The sequence below is a fragment of the Trichoplax adhaerens genome, genomic scaffold (assembly GCF_000150275.1).
Source record: "Trichoplax adhaerens TRIADscaffold_5 genomic scaffold, whole genome shotgun sequence".
NCBI classification, from domain to species: domain Eukaryota; kingdom Metazoa; phylum Placozoa; class Uniplacotomia; order Trichoplacea; family Trichoplacidae; genus Trichoplax; species Trichoplax adhaerens.
Window position 1 is genome coordinate 2,597,531 of NW_002060947.1, and position 16,695 is coordinate 2,614,225.

At 33.1% G+C, this 16,695-nt stretch overlaps 3 protein-coding genes across 3 annotated transcripts; 2 read left to right on the forward strand and 1 right to left on the reverse strand.

The window, feature by feature from the left end:
- On the reverse strand, positions 1-5,257 carry TRIADDRAFT_56400 (uncharacterized protein; the record flags this gene model as incomplete). Its single annotated transcript, XM_002112807.1, has 19 exons — positions 1-54; positions 148-267; positions 519-603; positions 714-829; positions 966-1,148; positions 1,223-1,353; positions 1,435-1,492; positions 1,725-1,883; positions 2,037-2,181; positions 2,258-2,348; positions 2,446-2,570; positions 2,645-2,733; positions 2,914-3,008; positions 3,304-3,349; positions 3,499-3,612; positions 3,712-3,789; positions 3,905-4,022; positions 4,213-4,267; positions 5,110-5,257. 19 exons carry the CDS (start codon positions 5,255-5,257, stop codon positions 1-3), a joined length of 2,010 nt encoding a protein of 669 aa, XP_002112843.1.
- A 333-nt stretch (positions 5,258-5,590) lies between these two features.
- Positions 5,591-9,551, forward strand: TRIADDRAFT_56401 (uncharacterized protein; the record flags this gene model as incomplete). Its single annotated transcript, XM_002112376.1, has 9 exons — positions 5,591-5,720; positions 6,710-6,851; positions 7,259-7,551; positions 7,851-8,047; positions 8,258-8,368; positions 8,459-8,709; positions 8,867-8,962; positions 9,057-9,159; positions 9,243-9,551. 9 exons carry the CDS (start codon positions 5,591-5,593, stop codon positions 9,549-9,551), a joined length of 1,632 nt encoding a protein of 543 aa, XP_002112412.1.
- Positions 9,552-13,315: 3,764 nt separating this feature from the next.
- TRIADDRAFT_56402 (uncharacterized protein) lies at positions 13,316-16,274 on the forward strand (the record flags this gene model as incomplete). The annotated part of the gene is made up of 10 exons (XM_002112377.1): positions 13,316-13,429; positions 14,179-14,268; positions 14,486-14,674; positions 14,841-14,915; positions 14,986-15,097; positions 15,167-15,264; positions 15,572-15,662; positions 15,869-15,924; positions 16,018-16,065; positions 16,146-16,274. The coding sequence occupies 10 exons, from the start codon at positions 13,316-13,318 to the stop codon at positions 16,272-16,274; spliced, it is 1,002 nt and encodes a 333-aa protein (XP_002112413.1).
- Positions 16,275-16,695: the final 421 nt, after the last annotated feature.

The window sequence follows — 16,695 nt, forward strand, 5'->3', positions numbered from 1 at the left end:
CTAATCTTCAACTTGTCTAGTAATTTCTTCTTCCGCATCTGATAAATCCCAGATCTAATAAGAAAATCAAAATTAACAATCGATTACGATATACAATTTATAAAATTCTTAAATATATCAGGCCTATTACTGAATGAGCAACATTACATCATCTGTGCGACATTCCTCATGCATTTTCGTGAGTCCTGTTAGATCCTCTAAATATGTTGGAGAGTTGAATGCCTTAAGAAGAAAGGAAAATCCATCTTGCAAGTAGCTTTCTAGAATCTGTGTAAGGATGGTAATTTGTAGAATTAATAAATATAAGAAATACTAATTTAAATTATGATGGATATAAAGCAATATTTGTTAACCACAGAGGAACAGGCTGTACATGAACTGAAAGCTCGATTACATGGCAGAATTTCTTGGAATCGCGACAAGAATCCACGAATCTAGTGTTACAAGTATTTATTATGATGATATAGTGACCTGCTATTAAAATAAGTGAATAGTAATGCGTAAATTACTGTACTGACCTGGTGAGGAACTAAGCCCAAAGGAGAAAGGGATGAGGATGATACATCGGGATGAGCAATGCCTGTTTCTGCAGGAGCGTATTGTCTAGAAGTGATTATAGTCAATAAAAATAAGCCAGCGGTTTAATATGCGAGTATAACTGACAAGTTAGTACATTTGAGTGCATATACAAGTATATAATATTGGTACTTTACCCAAATGGATGTTGCAAAACACTAATTAGTAATTCCACCGCTAAAGCACTTGCGATCATTGACACGCCAGGTCTTGAAACAGTGCATTGTTGATCCAGAGTCCTATCATATGTGGACTAAGAACAGTATATTTCCATCAATAACAATGGTAAAACGAAATGCGTAACTGCACTTATATAAAATATTAATTTATAGTTGGCTAATAAAGAATTAAAATGCAACAGTGACTTTAGAAGTATACATCGAGCGTACATTTCCTGGTGCTACCACATCATTACAGAAGTAGCAGCCAAGATCAGCTCCAGGTATTATTGCAGAAGAATCTTCAAATTGGCTGTCATCAACAGCAAATTGTTGTCTGGAATGATCACCTTTATTAGCTCCATGTCTCATTACTAAAAATGTATCAAATCCGAGTGCAGCATTGATGACGATCTATCATAAATAATAATATATATATATGAGATGCTTGTATATATTAAAATATCTTATAATAAAAAGTTTCATACCACCTTGTTTTTGGCCTTTGCTATTACAGTTGGCAGCCATCGGCTTTCTCTGGTATCCATGAGGAGAAATATAGCGTCATGACAACTGATTAACTGTTCCAGTTTTTCAATATCCTGTTTAACGTTGTTATCTGTAAGGGTTTAAAACAAGATATTTAAGGTAATCTCTAGCATCTTATTCATAGGTTTTATTTATATCAGGATATCATTACCTTGAGGGCTAACGGAATGACCCGGCATTGGTATTGATATAGAGTATCCCGTAGAGTTCTACGCATTTTATTAATTAAATTTTTACGTCTTATGCCATAACTTTTAGCTTTATGATAATTTTAATACAGTTAGCATTACAAATTTATCTAGAGGTCAATTGCCTATCTGCTGTGACGATGAAATTATCAGACCGTATTCCTAACGCAATTTAGAGTACAGTATGTACAGAGCAAGTTACCGAATATCTCTCGTACTCGTATAAAATATAATTATGTAGTCGCAATCTTACAATGCTAGGATTAATTTGTTTCAGACGTAGCGATGCAGTTTCAGCTTTTGGCCGGCCTCCTCCGATAGAATCATCAAAATAGTATAAAGTCTGACGAACAGGGTTAGAATATGAAACCTTGCCATTATCAATAAATGAAATATTTCTAATTCCCCAACCCTAGGTAGCATTTTGAATTAAAAAAGAAATTAGTATTTAAGTTGCTGCCATCGAGATTCTATGTAACAAAGGTAATTTTGCTTCTAGATACTACATGCTACGCTGTATATAAATATCAGAGCTGCAGCAAAGAGATATCGTAATAGAAGTTACCATCAAACATCGAGCAACATTACACCCTAATGTTCCAGCTCCAAGTAGTAAACATTTGGTCTGAGCAATCTTTTCCAAGTCCAAGGACGGCATTAACCGCCATCTCATTAACTTTAGATTTAAATCAACAGCCGATTCTGATAATCTGTACACACGGCAGTATGATGTTTTTTAATGAAAACAATATCCAAAAACAATGGGGAAATTAATTTCAGTTTTACTTAGTAGGATCCAAGCTAGAACTTAGATTTATCATTCTTGGTCCTAATTTCTGGCGTTTATTCTTTTCCCAACCAATAAAGGCAGGAATATCTGTAGTTACTCAAATTGAGTAATTAAATGAAAGTTTTCATTAGTCGATATTATACTAAATTTAATTAAGATGACTCTAGAGAAATTTATAACTGACCTTGTAGCTTATTCAAAATTTTTGGTATGAAAACCGTAAACGTGATACTATGGGAAATGCTCCGTGCTCCTTCTCTTGTTTTATCTCTTAAGCATATAATCTGAACTCTATCGCCGCTTTTTTTCCTGAAAATTTTAAGTAGAGAATTTAAAACAGAAAGTAAAAAAAATGGCTTCGTTAATTTGGTAATTGTTCTAACCAATGAGTTCCGATCAAGATTAACAAGTTTCTTAAAGGCCATCCAGGATTAGTATGTAAAGTGCTTGGATCACACATAACAACTGTTGGCTAATACGATATAAAAGTAGGAGTCCATCAGTAATTGTGGTTATAAAGCTACAGTACACCTAAAGCTGGCTACTGATTGACTAAAAGTTCATCAATTACACGTATTTTAGCTATAGCAAAGAATCAAATTTTTACAGCGTGATAGCATACGATTCAGTCGCAAAAGCTGATTAAACCTACTATCTCAACTTCATCAAAAAAATCTCCCCATTCCTTTAAGCAACCTAATTTGACGCTTTGCCCATCAATTTTCTTAAGTAAGAAGAAAGGCATACCTAAAATAACAAGGCATAATTCATAAAAAGGCTTGCATTACTCAGTACGGTCTAATATTGATACTATTGGCTACATAGTCGTAGTTTGATCTCTTGAATGGTATCAGGATCGAAATTGTTATGAACATTGGCTATGAATAATAATCCCAAGGTATAAAATACGCACTTAATAAATGTTACCATACAGAAAATGTGTTGATTAAGAAATACAAATCAAACAAAATTGATTTCGATAGAAGAGTACAGTAGTTTCAAGGTATGAGAAGTAAGGGAATAATTTATTATAGCTACATACCTAAGTTTTTAAATACAGTTACATATTCGCTTAGCAAGCTTTCAATCTACCGGTGATCATAAGTTAGTCAGAAAACTATTTAGAGGATTAATATATTTACTTTAACTAGAGCAAAAAATTGATTAATACAACAGAACGATTTTATGATGACATTAATAGTATATCATAATACAAATTGGATTGTTCGATGTTTACCTGTGCATTAGATAACAAAGAATCAATAGGCTTAGAAGGAGTAGCCCGAAAGTCTTCGACAGGCTTCACAACAGGAAATGCAAACCAGTAATAATACTGATATTTCTTTAGATCCTGGTATTAAATATGAGAAAATTAAGGCGGAATCATCGTAAATCAATTTTAGATTTTAAAATCAATTATTCACAGCAATCCGTAAATATAGAAGCTAACCGTAAAAGTTAAAGCTAAAAATTGTGTAAGTAAATAGGGATTCTCAATCGATCTACCAGATTTTATGTCTTCCCAAAGCTGTAATTTAGATTACGTGTTATTACAAAATCAGCACCATCTACGCATATTTTCTCAGACTACTAGAAATTATCTGAAAGTGATACCAAACCTATTTGAGCAATGGAATTATCACCTGAATACCCGCTCTGTTTAATAATTCAAGCTTATCACAGTCTTTGAACGTTTCAACGGTATTTTTAACAAATAGGTGTCCGGTACAATAAAAGTGATTTGGATGTTGATTCAGCTTGCTTAGTTAAATAGCATATAAGAATTTTTAGAACAATTACCGAATCAAGAGATATCATTCATCATAATTAGATTTATTACTGCAACGTTTAAACATTTAGTAGTTAATAAAAGCTGATATAATGCGATACATAGATAAACGGATCGTCTGAGAATTAAACATGCCTAAAGAATAGCATATTTTAATTGTACCTGTTGAAAGCTTCATAGTCTACATTAAATCCGCACGATAAAGCTTCTGCGTTATCTAAGTATAAGTAAAAATAGTAAGCATCTGGTAAAGAACTATTTTTATTGTTTTACGATCAAGCCATTAAAGGGAGTCCTGCTACGTAGTATGTGATGTTGCAGTAAACTTGGAAGTATTAAGAGAAAATTAAGTTATCATTATAGCTCCCTACATTTCTACTGTGTATCCGTCATTCAGATCCGTACTTTACTATAATATTAACGTACGGCATGCAGTACCTAAGTATATAATTTGGGCAAATATAAAGTAGAAATATTCCAGATACTGTGTAAGTGTCTTATTACAACTTCAATATGGCGTAATTTTCAGTGCTTAAGGAGAGATAACATATTGCTAGCAGCTTCATAATAATTAATCTATGACGTAAGGGGAAAGTCCTATATACGCCTTTGCGTTTTGTAGTCATACAGTACTTGACATTTATGATCATATCATGATACTAGTCTCCCTAATAATATAAGCATTATTAAGGCCCCTGCATGTGAGCTGTTTCTATTTGCATCATAGTCAAATGTCCTAGGTTGTAAAACTCTAAGGGATAACTTCAAATAATCAAGCTATATTATGTATGTAGGAATTAGTAAATGCAGCCTCACCTACTGTGACTCAGAACGAGATGAGATCATTTACGAGTATGTCAGAAATACGTACCTCTCTTTAATGTAAAGAGAGATACTATCAAGTAGTGTACGTTTGATCAAGTATGGCTGACTACCGAAAAGGTAAACGATATACGAACTCCATGCGTAAACTTAGTCATTAATGTGATATACGTTACATTAACTATTTAGTGTCAACAAAAAGTTGTAGCTTATGCTCTACAGTAGTATGCAGTTTACCATTTCTATAATAGCCATGAATAACTTGAGCATCTTCATCCAATTTGAGAACATTCAATTTGTAAGAACCTAATTTATGCCAAAATCCGGTATCAACTCGAGATTCAAACGGCGCAAATTGTAATAACGTTACTTCCGATGAATCCATGATGAGCCCAATCAAGTAAACGAGAATGTGATTATCAAGGTGACTAAGACTATAAAAAGCTTGAGTGGATTTAATTTTGAGACTGCACTGTACGGTAGGTAGTGTATCGGTGTACAGTACAGTGTACTCACCGAGTGTACTGTACTGTACAAGTACTGAGTACAGTACTATACAGTACAGTGTACAGTATGTGGTACATACAGTACTGTACTGTACTTACTCGTAACGCAATGACCATTTGTCAACCTGCGAAAATTGAGGAAGCCTTCTTTTCGATCGTGCTTTTTATGTTTAAGTATTTTGGATGTAGTGTGCAGATAGTGATTCATAACTATGCAGATCGAACGTCGGGTATTTATTGGCGGCTTACACCAGGATGTCACGGAAGATGATATCAAGAGATGTTTTCGAACATTTGGTGACATTAGAAATGTGGAGATAAAAGTAAAAACTAATGCGTCTGGTAAGCAAGGTTTATGTTGTTATGCTGTACTGTACAATAGTACATATGCTCGTCGATAATGATATGCTATGGAAATGCTTTAAAGTTTAACTATATTTGTTGACTATAAGTTATAAATGGTAGTAACAATCGTTTGCGAATGCAAGAAGAAACAAAAACTAGTTTTAAAATTTATACAGTATAACAAGCAGTAATCATTCGATGATCGAACACCATAAATACTTCTTGCAGGTAAAGCTGTAAATTATGATATAAAAATGTATGGATCAATTTAATGCGATCGCTAATGTTCTAGTGTAGTATCTGAACCCTGTTTGCAACGATTTGGAGAGTGTCTGCGCAACAATTTCCCGGGGCCTAATGCAGTGAGTAGTAGTCCGAGTACATGTATACTTGAATTGCTGTAAGGTAAATCGAAAGATACACGAAGAAGTCAAAAAACTGACAAGAAAAAATTCTGATTAATTATAATTTCCATGTTAACTACTGTTACATTTATCATAATTTCTCGATGGAGCTGTACGGTATTTATTATGGGCAACTGCGTGTACCGGTCTGACAATTTTCAATTGAAACTGCTCTCTAGAGTAGAGTATCGGTCTAGTGTACGTACCTTATAGCAAGCCTATGCACATTTCAGTCTTGTCAGTAGTGCAAAATTACCATGGGCTCTAACGGTTTCTGCACTGTCCATTAGTCCCGATAATTTGTAATTATATTTTACTATATACCGTTGAAATCGTTATTCAGGTTCTGTTTTAAATATTATTGTCAAAAAATAAAGTAAAATAGCTATTTTAGCTTTGAGCGTAGCTTACATTTTACTTTATTTTGTGACAATAATGTTTAGAACAGGTTTCTGAACCTGAATAATGATTTCAGTGGTATGTAGTTAAGCATAATTATAAATTGCCGGGAACTACTGTTCATTCAGAGACTTCAACTTCCAAGATACTCATTTCGCGTGTTTTATTTCATTTATTGTGTAGGTGGTAGACCTAATACTTTTGCATATTTGGATATTAGTATTACGGATAAAAACTTTGAGCGATGTTTGTCTACTTACAATAAAGCAAGATGGAAAGGAAACCATATGCGCCTTCAGCTAGCAAAGGATAACTTTCTATGCAGGTATTTCATTATATCATTTATGCTCTATGCAGGGACGACTTAAGTTTTTTAGTAGTCCCTAATATATGTATCAGTGACTGAAGATACATTAAATTCCATTCTCCTACAATGAAATGCAAATATACTGTATTGCACTGTATACATTCCCAGGTTTATTTGCGTAGAAGAGAATTATTAGTTTTTACGCTATATATATCTAATTATAATCTATATACGCGTACGTGTAAGTTCTGAGCTATCAGGCTACGATAATGATATAGTGCTGTGTTAATTTCTTCGTGTTCTATTGGTTAATACCGTAGTATGATTGCTTGGTAAAGGTTTGCTAATTCTAATTCTAATTATGTGCGTAACTGTACGAATATATTTGGGTTTAACCGTTTGGGGACTACTTAATTGCATCGTAGATTAAATAGCGAAAGAGACGATATCAAAAAAACATCTATTGCATGCGAGTCTGACCACCCGCAGAGAGTGGTAGCTAGTAAAGAAGGCGATGAGACTGGCAATACCTATGATCGCTTATCACCTGGCCTGAAAATGCATCGTAAGGATAGAAAGCATGTAATAAACTGTAGCTTTGAAAAGGCGCAGAATACGCGTATTATCTTCGACAATGCTCGCAGCACTGACTATGAAAACAGTCTGCGTGATATATCAGTCATTGAACTAACCTGGAACATAATCAAAACTGCAAAAGGTACAATCAATTATTTTAAAACTTATTATAACGTAAATTTTGTGATTAAGATCTCGAATTAGTTGGTAGAAAAACATAGCTGGCCAGGTTCATGTTGCTATACAATTCGATCTAACAGTCAATAAATCTAGCTAACAATGAATCATTCTTTACTTGGTGATGTACGATTACTGTACACTGTACATATGAGTAATGTGTATACTGTATACTTTGTTTCTGACAAACTAAGTATTCGTTGTTCTGTCATAAATTCTGGAAAAATACTGATACTGTAATGTTGACGTAATTTATAATTTCAGGTTTAGAGGACAAATCATTTGATCATAATCATGAAACTCCTCGTGAGAGCAATAGTAATAGTATTATAAACAAATACAGGAAAGCGAGCGTGTTGTCAGACGATAAGCTGATATCACGAATGCCCCATACAGTCACCCTACAAAGTGACGTTAATGGTGAAGAACGTATTAGCGCTGAAATTACCCAGGTTTCACAGGTTCGCTATAACATTTATACTGTGCTCTATAGTTGATATTACTTGACATCATTTAGTTTCTAGGGTATTCAATTAAATACCTCTGGCAAGTTTGGGATTAATAGCCACCTAGAAATTCATGATGAAGTAAAGGAGAGTACAAAGGTTGCTGAAAAGAATATTTTTTATATATTTAGAGGCGTATTTATTAATTTTACTCGAAATCTATAGCCAACTGTAGAAGGAAGGATACCTTTATTTGACCATAGTTCTGACGAAGAATCGAATGATAGTGATAGATTTAAAGTTAGGCCTCATCTTGAAGGAAATCGCGGACAACGGGTGATAAAATTTAAAATTTATTTCTTAGTATTCAACTACTGATATGCGTATGCGTTAATAAGTACAATGATTACGAAATCGGCATAAAAGCTGTTAGATCTTCAAAAAACTTATCATGGAGATGCAAGGTTCAAACTGGATGACAGATTTCTTGAAGATGACGTCAATTCTACCTATTCACATGAGACATCTTCAGACGCCCGTGATGCAATGTATAACGACGATAATGGTACATCACCCTCTCATTTTAAAAATGAAAGACAGCAAATGCTCGAAGTTCTGCAAGGCATGGTTGGGAATATTGCTTTTACGGGTGTAACGTCAAATGTTTCGTCCGGAAGGTTGATAATATCATTTAATTTTATGTTTTGACAATGAGAAAGAAGCATACTGCGAGTTTTTAAGCATTTAATATTAAAAGAATTTTAGTTACTGTTTTAAGTTTCTTGTATGCTATCGTAATGATATTTGTCCGATATTCAACTTTTTATTAATTAGTAAGAAGATGAAAAGATATGATCCAAATGATAAAAGTCATTCGATTTACGAGTTCAAGAAGGAAGAATCCACGGATATGCAAAATATACAACAAACGTACGTTTAGAAGTCCAATTTACTTACCTTTTCGTCAGTTATAGTGATTTTCACTAAAGGATCATGATATTAATGAAACTATCGATCATGGTAGCAAAACAGACCTGAATGATAATATCGCCGAAAAAAATCAATCGAGTCACAAATACAGTAACGTTATTCCGTCTCTTGGAGAGTACTTCAGTGGAGGCTCTAAAGTAATATAATGATATCTCTTTTATGCGATTACCGTTTTGAATAAATGTCGATGATCTTAAGGTTTATTTTGTATGATATTTAGGCGGATACAAGCCCATTTATTTTTACTTCGGAAAAGGCAAATCGATCATTCGATGACGCAATGCATGTAGTCGATTCCAAATTAGATGAATTTAGTTTGCGTGACATAACCAATGAAGCTAATCCGCAAAATAGTGAATGCAAATCCTCAATAATCAGTTGGTCTAGTTGTGATGAAGTCGAATGCTCCGAAGAAAACGAAAGAGCTCAATCACCTACTATTGAAACAAAAGTATGCGTAGTAGGGCCAAAAATGTTTTTTTGCATGCATGAAGATTGGACTAAGTGCTCGCGGTTGCGTGGTATGTAGCAAGTATTTCTTAACTGAATGAATTGTACTACTTATTAGAACTGAATGCAGCTATTCCATTTATTAGCGGGTATTGCAATATTTAAGCGCACCGATAATTACGATAAAGTAAGAGAAGATTGGTTGCATCGACGAAGCTTTCACTTAAAGGTCACCTTATTATAATATTTTATGCATCTATATCTAAGTCATGCAGTTAGTGAAAAATATGCCATATATTAAATAGGACTTCAAAAAGAAACATAAAGATGCCGTAAAAAGACATCGGAAAAGACTGCAGACAAGAAATCTGTTACATTGATATTAATATACTTTTACGTCGAAACTATTAACCTGTAGCTTTAATAATACATTGTTGTATATGCGTAGATGAATTATTTTATTCTGATCAATTTTATAACAGTATTTTCGGACACCAATCTACTGTACGTCAGCATGCAGGCATGCAAAAAGATGAATATGATGCAATTGCGCTTACAAAATATTGAAGTTAATTTCTCCATTAGTACAATCTAAATTTAAAGAATTTTTCTTGCATTATTTCGTGCAGAAGCCTACGACCTATGTGGCTAAGCCCAATATTTACCTTATTATTGATATGAAAAAATGGTTTTAATGAGTCTATTCTTTAAGTTATAATTATTGAACAGTGAGATCAGCCGGTAGCAATAGTTATTGCAGGTTCTTGAAGGCCTAGTTTACTGAATACGAGTAGAAAAATATTGCTTAGTGCTAGTATGAAAGGTACCAAAGTAGCATGTACTGTATTCGATGCATAACAATTTATCCAGATATATTTCGTAAGTAAGCTGTACTGTTTCAAGTGTAAAGTGAAATATCATTGTATTACATATCTAATGCCACTTACATTTCTCTAACAAACGTTTCCAAAGAGATCCTGTTTAGTTGCATGCCCGTTGGGTATTTATTATACTCCTTAATTCCAAGCAGTTTGATTGCTGAAACACAATGCGTGATAATAAATAAATTATATTATAATGGCGTATCACTAATATTAGTCAATTTAATTAAATATGTTGCTAAACGAACATATAGATTGATTCTGACAATGAGAGTATATTATAGAGCTTCACTAGAGTACTCTGCCGCCTTTTATTACCTTCATGATATTGCTCGTTAGTTATATAGCCACGATTTGTTGCATCAAGCGTGCGATATAGAGAGGTAATATTTGATTCGTCAAATAATCTGGGTGGCTGATGTTGTACTGCCCTGGCGTCGCGTATTTGCTCAATGCGCTCCAATAAATATTCTTTGGGGTTTTCTGGATAAGCAACACGATTAAATATATGAATAGCTGTAGCGTTACTAATCGATATACTATTAATCAGTCATAATACATATACGTTTGCACATTGACTAATAAAGTAGCCATCTTGTGGTTTTCTTAGTTAGCAATTAAATCGAAGACGATACTTGTAAATGAGTACATACACTAAATTTGGATCTAGAAGGTAAACTTAAGCTAATAGATCAGCTACTACCATTGCTTGAATTCCACGTGAGAACATGTTAGTGTAAAACTACTATCTATGGCTTGTATGTGTTTCTTTATGTGTTCTTTCTAAGTAAGTAACAATTACTCTAAATAATCAATGCAGGAAGAATAAATCTTCATTTATTCCCATGTCTAAGGTGATTCTTAATATATTTTATATACTTATTTTTAAAAATTTACCTGGTCTACTGTAAATGAGCGATGACGTCAGGCTTTCAAATAATTCTATAAGTTTGTGAGTTTCTAAATAATCCAGAGCAGCAGCTTCTTTTACATTCATTAAAGATTTATCAAGGTTGTGCTTCTTTTCGTCGCACTCACTCATATTTCTCGGATAAGGACAATGGTACGAATGTAATTATGAGTTTTGGATTGCTGCAGCAAATTAAATGTATCGAACTCAGAGTTTGTGAAAGATGTTCTATTCACATATTTAGATAGTTGTAAGCAATCTAGCATTGTGTTTAAAATAAAATTATGAATTTAAAGCTTGTTTTGCTCGTATTAATTGAGATATTCTACTTTATACAGCAGGCGTATTATTGCCCTGTATTACACAATAAATCATGATAGCAATCGACAATCTGCAAGTTGAACATGTAATAAAGATATAGGCATAAATCCTTAGATAGATGCAAGGGTGTATGTACTATGTTTATGACTACTAAATAAATTGTCGTATGGTTACTAATTTTTAAATGATTGTCTTTAACTTTTCAGTGCATAATGATACTTTTACGATTATCCTACAGTCAGAATCGATAGATCCTTATCAACTCAGCTAAGTTTTAAAATTTATTGTTCCGACGTATTTTTTCGGTATTCTTACTGCAACATGTAAAATATCGTACGTATACTCTTTGATTTATATTAAGTAGGAAAGTATATAACCAAAGGATAACATCTGAAGAGACTTAAAAAGAAATTTGAAAGTTACGCTACTTTGATTGCCTGATGATGCACAAATGCAATGGAACTGATCTTAGTAATCATTGGTTTATGATTATATTATTTCCACGTATATAATTACGGTTAATGAGTACTGTTAAAGTGATAGATTTTTGTACGAGTACGTATTTGAGCATTTTCGTAGCGAGTTCACCTTAATCTTTTGAGATTGCTCTTATATGATATATTACATGAATGTACAAAATTATATGCAAATTACAGTGTATGAATTGTGATTACACGTATGTTAAATATACCTTACACGTGCATACGTTTAATCAAATTAGAATGTTCTTGAAGAGTCGGGGTCGAAGATTTGACTAGAATTAGTAATACGTCGATTTAAAATTGTTAGTAATAATTCGGTTCTGTAGTTTAAATAAATTAATTGTAAATTAAAAAGTATAGTAGTATTAGACTTAGAAGACAGTAGATATTGTTATAGATGGAACGAACTTACAGTTCACAGAATCTTCTTTGCGTATATCTCCAAGTGAATGTTGCAACTAGTACTTAAAAAGGGATGAAATATTATTATGCCGACTTTGAATTGTATATTATAAGATGCTACGTTTCTATGATTATTTTAGTACACATTTACAAGAGTGAGTATAGAAATCGTAACCGTAACGTAAAAACGTATCAGTCACTACCATAGAGTTACTGTACAGTATAGTATAATATATTGGTATATATATACAAATATGTATAATAAATAAATAATAATATATATATAATATAATATTCATACGACACTGGTTGGTAATATCATCTTGTTACCATGGTGATTGGTGAGCCTAAGAAGCCCATTGCACTGTGCACTGTGTACTGTGCACTGTGTACTGTACACCGTACAGTACAGTACAATACAGTACAGTACAGTACGGTATTGTACAGTACAGTACTGTGCTTTATACTTCGCTAAAACAGTACTACAGATACTTTATTACATACTGAACAGATTTCTAATGATACATCTACTGTATTGTACAGTATACTGTACAGTGTACAGTACAGTACAGTACTGTACAGTACGCTATCGCCGAAACCCGTACACTACAGTACTGTACTGTACAGGACCTAACATTTAAACAGGACAAATTGCGACTACTAACAATAAATACTATATACTGTATATATCCCTTAATTAAACTGAGTCCATGGATTAGACAAATTAATTTCATTTTATATCTTATCTTATATTTTATTTTTATTTGGAATTAGCTATACTTTAAGTTGTTAGCTTTCATGAAAATATGTCTATTATAGTATAAGGGATTGTTGGCTAATTCTTACAATGGATTCCGATCACCTTAACAAAAGATACTCAAAATCTGACATAGACATTATTTTCAGTAAAATTCTTTGCAGAAGCGAACAGGTTATTCCGTTATTGTTATTGTTAGATTCGGTGAGTTTGCTTTTGCATTACGCTGAAATGCGTATTATTGACTGTAAGTACTTTAGTATTCCATTTATTGATATAATATATGTGGAATACTGTACATTGTGAATTTTATCTTGGGCATGATATACTAGTACAATACTGTACTGCAGTATATGGAAGTGATGCGTGAGTATACTACGTAATGTAATGTAATGTAACGTAAAATTGAACATGCAAATGAATGAACTATTCTTACTGAAATCTACATCTTTCGGTAGGAACTTTAGTCCTTAAAAAGTGATATTCTGTATAGCGCCGGTGGTAGCTCCATCGCTGACAATATTCGTAGTTCCGTACCTATCCTGTATGACTTTGTATTCCGTCATATAAATATAATGTAATTATATTATGATTGCTATCTATGATTATACAGGAAATATTGTAATACATCAGAATGGGATGATTCTTAATTTACTAATAATAAAGTTATTTCTAGTCATCCTACGTTGAATAAAGTTCGTATAGTATACTTACAATTGCTATAAGCATTATATTAATGCACTATTTTTACGTTAGAAGACTAGATGTACGATACAGTAAAGCACCATCGCTTCGCTCACAGTGAAATATTTTAGTTCGCTTCGTTCATTCTGCATTGTAGTTATGAATGTTCTTCTAAATTTATCATAAGACTAGTTAAAACACCGTATTTAGTTATACTACACATAAGACGGTAAAAGAGATTTCAATGCACGTATTTTGCCACTTTCTAGGGATGTTCCTATTGCCCAAACATATTCCTATACGGTCAGGCTTCCACTGGTAAAACGTTTGCAGTCCAGAATATCATGAATATTCTTAAGGTCTGAGTTATTTCCTACATTTAATCAATTAAGTTTGATTAAAATCATTAGGCATAGAATACTTTACCTTATAGAGATACTATTGCATTAATGCTCATTAATTAAGTAATGAGCTACCTGTACATCTGTACAAACTTATGAATTTAGGCTCTCAGGGCTTTATAACTTTATCTTTTGTTACTTCAGGTAGTCAATGATACTAAAATTTATGTTGCAGTTACCACATGCATTTGTTAATTGTTTGGAGAGTCAATCAGGTCGGCAGTTCTACAGACACATACGAAAGTCCATAGGTCATAAAAGCTTGCAAGTAAATCTCGACAGAAATAACTATTGTGATAACATCGAAGGTTTTATCAAGTATCTCAAAGACGTTATGAAGGAGCATGGGAAAGCCTTCTACATGGTACTATTTATATCGTTCATACAGATAAATATTATGCTATCATAAATCAAATAATAAATTCTTCACGGAGTAGTTAGATACTATACTTAAGTGTGTAGCTGTAACCTATAGTACGAAGTTACAAGGCAATGTGACCTCTGGCGTCTGTGCATATTAATATTCGTAGGTTTTCGATAATGCGGATCGTATTGGCAACTTAGATTCCACGTTGTTCTCCATACTTCTTGGTTTAAAGGAATTGGTGCGACGTAGAAAACATTTTTTCTGTTAGCTTATTTAAATACTAAAATCAAAATGTTTTTATAACATAGGTTGACCCCAAAATTACAGTTTTTCTCATTAGTAATTTATCTTGGGAAGATCTGTCACTTAGTATAAATTGTCGCCAACCTTTTCTCCAGTTCTTTCCTAATTATCAGAAGGGTTAGTACTGATGATATCCTGAGGTTTATATCCTAAAAGGCTAACAACATTTTGACACTATATTTACAGACGAACTTGTGACTATCTTAAGTCAAAGTTGCAAATTATCCGACGATCAATCATTCAATGCTTGCTACTTAAATGAAATATTAGGTGTCTTTCTTTCGGTTTGTCGAGATTTGCGGGAACTGAGCTATCTTGTAGGTTCTAAGTAATTATTTATATGTCAATGCTGAATGACCATTATGCACAATAAAAATTAACTAGCTGTAGAAAGATAAGGGATACAAATGAAATCAAAAATCTTATCTGTAAATGACTTTCTAGGCTCAGAAATGTTATTCGTTGTACCGAAAGCCTATAGATTCCGGAAAAGGTAAGAATCATTCGTATTCCTAGATCATTTTTATACCTTTTTTATTTTCGATATATTCGTAAATAATTGAGTTACTTAATTTGTGTACGCTATCTTAGTCGATGTATGTGAAACTCGGGTTCTTTGGACGCATTTTCGATCGCACTTTAAGTCGGCCCTATCAAAAATGTATCTTAGAGAGAGCAACAGGTAATAAATTTAGAACGCATTAGAGCATTTCACTATTAAAATTGTATGGAAGGTAAAGGTTGTTATGGCATTTTTGTTATTTAGTTTTCAGTGGGATAAAATGAATCGTTGTTATGGAAACTCTAATGAAGATACAGAAAATTTATCGAGTTTGCCTAATATAGATCGAATTCAGTTACCTCTCTATTCGAAATATTTACTTATAGCGGCATACTTGGCCTCATATAATCCTGTTAGTTCTGATAAGAAACTTATGAAAAAGGTAATCGTGTAACTTCACTTCACCATTTGTTATCATTTATGTAGCAGCGGAAGAAGTTTGTAAGTTATTGCTAATTAAAATGCGTCTCTTTAGGATAAACGATCTGGAACTAAAGCCTCTAGGCAGTATAGAGCTAGAAAGGTTCAATCTTCATTCATGAATTTTGACTATATTGCGACAATGTACTTTTAGTATTGTTAACATGGTGCCGATGTATCTAGATTGACGGTTGGCTATCGGGCCCAAAACAATTTAGTATCGAACGTATATTGGCAATATTCCATAACATCATTGAAGACGATGTACCAACCAATATCAATATTCTTGGCCAGGTCCACAAGAAATTTTGATGCGTTTAACATTCTTTATTGACTATTTAGTTAAATGATATTACCATGTGTGTAATGCAGCGTTGCATTTGTTATAAATTACAAATTTTCTTTATCAAGATTACTTCCTTGGTATCCTTGCAATATCTTACAAGGAATTCTGATGAAACTTCCACGACATATACGGTATATTCGTAAGATGTATGCAGTTTAGGTAGTTCTTTTAAGTCTTATTGTAATTAACGCAGAGCTTAAATTATTTTTAGTGCTTGGCAACTTTCGATTTTATTCGAAGTATCTCTAGGTTAGTACAACAGTTTCTCAGATTTAATTTTCCGGCTATATTTCTGTATGAGCGGGATATGCTAAAAGTTTTGACGTTTCAATTTTGCCATTGTGTTGTTTAAACTATCAGGAGCGTACAGTTTGATATTGTACCATA